Below are 1312 nucleotides of genomic sequence, written 5' to 3'. Positions count from 1 at the left end.
GGGAGGCGTCCAGGATGGCCTGGGCCTTGGCGCTGTCCATGACTATTTCCTCCAGCCCCGGCAGGCTCTCCTCGGCCAGCTCCTTGCGGTTGCCGATGCGCTTGGCCAGGCGGCAGTACATGTAGTTGTCGCTCACGATCTTGATCAGCTCGGGGAAGTGATACCCGTACCACTCCCTGGGCGGGAGGAGGCGGCGTCAGACACCCGCTACGGGCACCCTGGCACCGGCAAGCAGAGCCCTGACCCAAGCCAGCAGTGTTGCCTTGGTCACAATACAGCCGGGTCACAGCCTCCCTGGCTGCGGTGTAGGAAGGACGGATGCTGTACCTCCCTCTTCTGTACAGGCAGCGCTAGGAGCCGCGCTGGCTGCGGTAAGCATCGGGAGGGCCGGGCAGGCACTTCCCCGCCTTCGGAGAGCACGTGGCAGACACCCCCACCCCCAGCTGGCACGACGCCCACCTGACGCGCATGGAGAAGGTGTTGATGTCTTTGTCCAGCTGGTCCAGGAGGCTGATGGACTGGATGATCATGTTGTCCACACGGTTGACGTTGAACTTGACCTTGGCCCGGGAGTAGCTGTGGCCCAGGCCCAGCTGCGCTTTGGAGGCTGACTGGGCCGTGAGCCCCTTCACCAGGGCGTGGAAATGCAGCCGGATCCCTGCGGGCGGGCGGGCGGCTCAGGCTCTGCTCGTGGAGCCGTGACCTCCTGCCCCGCGGGGACCCCCCCGCCCGCGCCCGCCTCACCTCGCATGATCTCGGCCACGACCCCTCCGGTCTGGCAGGTGTAGCCCAGCTCCTCCTGGATGGCCGCCCCGATCTTGGCGTCGCTGACCCCCAGCAGCGCCTTCTTCTTCTTGGCCGGCATGTGCGTCTCCAGCAGCAGCCGCAGGTCTTCATGGAGGACGCCTGCGCCGACCGGGCAGAGGCTGGGTCAGGGCGGCGGAGCCAGGCCTGCGCTTCTGTTCCCTTCCCCGCTGTGGGGAAGGCCCAGGGCGGCTCTGCCGCTGCTACAGGGACCCAGCGAGACCCCCGGGGCGGGCAGGCTCGGCCGCTCAGCTCCAAGCCCCTGGCTCTGCCCCACGCACGAGACTCAGCCCAGGGCAGCCTCGACGCCTCTCGCAGTCACGGGGCTTGAGCCGTGGGGGGACTTATTTTGGCCGACTGGTCCCAAAACCAGAGCGCTGCTGCTGCGCGCCCCCCCCGCCGACCGCTCTGCTTTCCGCTCCCCGCCCTATCTCCGTGTCCGTGAGAGACGGGAGCGACAGCTGGGCCGGGCTGGGTGGGACCCGCGCCCCCCCGGCCCGGCCCTCTC

At 68.8% G+C, this 1312-nt stretch overlaps 1 protein-coding gene and 1 non-coding gene across 2 annotated transcripts in view; both read right to left on the bottom strand.

The window, feature by feature from the left end:
* NOP56 (NOP56 ribonucleoprotein) overlaps positions 1 to 931 on the bottom strand; it is a gene marked incomplete at its 5' end in the record, with an annotated part of 5039 nt that extends 4108 nt beyond the window's left edge. The window contains 3 exons of the mRNA XM_025194488.1: positions 4 to 176; positions 460 to 658; positions 745 to 931. Of these exons, the coding sequence (XP_025050273.1) occupies positions 4 to 176; positions 460 to 658; positions 745 to 931 (559 nt within the window). The remainder of the gene's footprint in view (positions 1 to 3; positions 177 to 459; positions 659 to 744) is intronic.
* Positions 254 to 388, bottom strand: LOC112548502. Its single transcript, XR_003092229.1, has one exon. It is a non-coding gene; the product is annotated as a small nucleolar RNA SNORA51 (small nucleolar RNA).
* Positions 932 to 1312: the final 381 nt, after the last annotated feature.

Source organism: Alligator sinensis, unplaced genomic scaffold, assembly GCF_000455745.1.
Source record: "Alligator sinensis unplaced genomic scaffold, ASM45574v1 scaffold1676_1, whole genome shotgun sequence".
Lineage (NCBI taxonomy): Eukaryota > Metazoa > Chordata > Crocodylia > Alligatoridae > Alligator > Alligator sinensis.
This window is presented reverse-complemented; position numbering and strand designations above follow the sequence as displayed.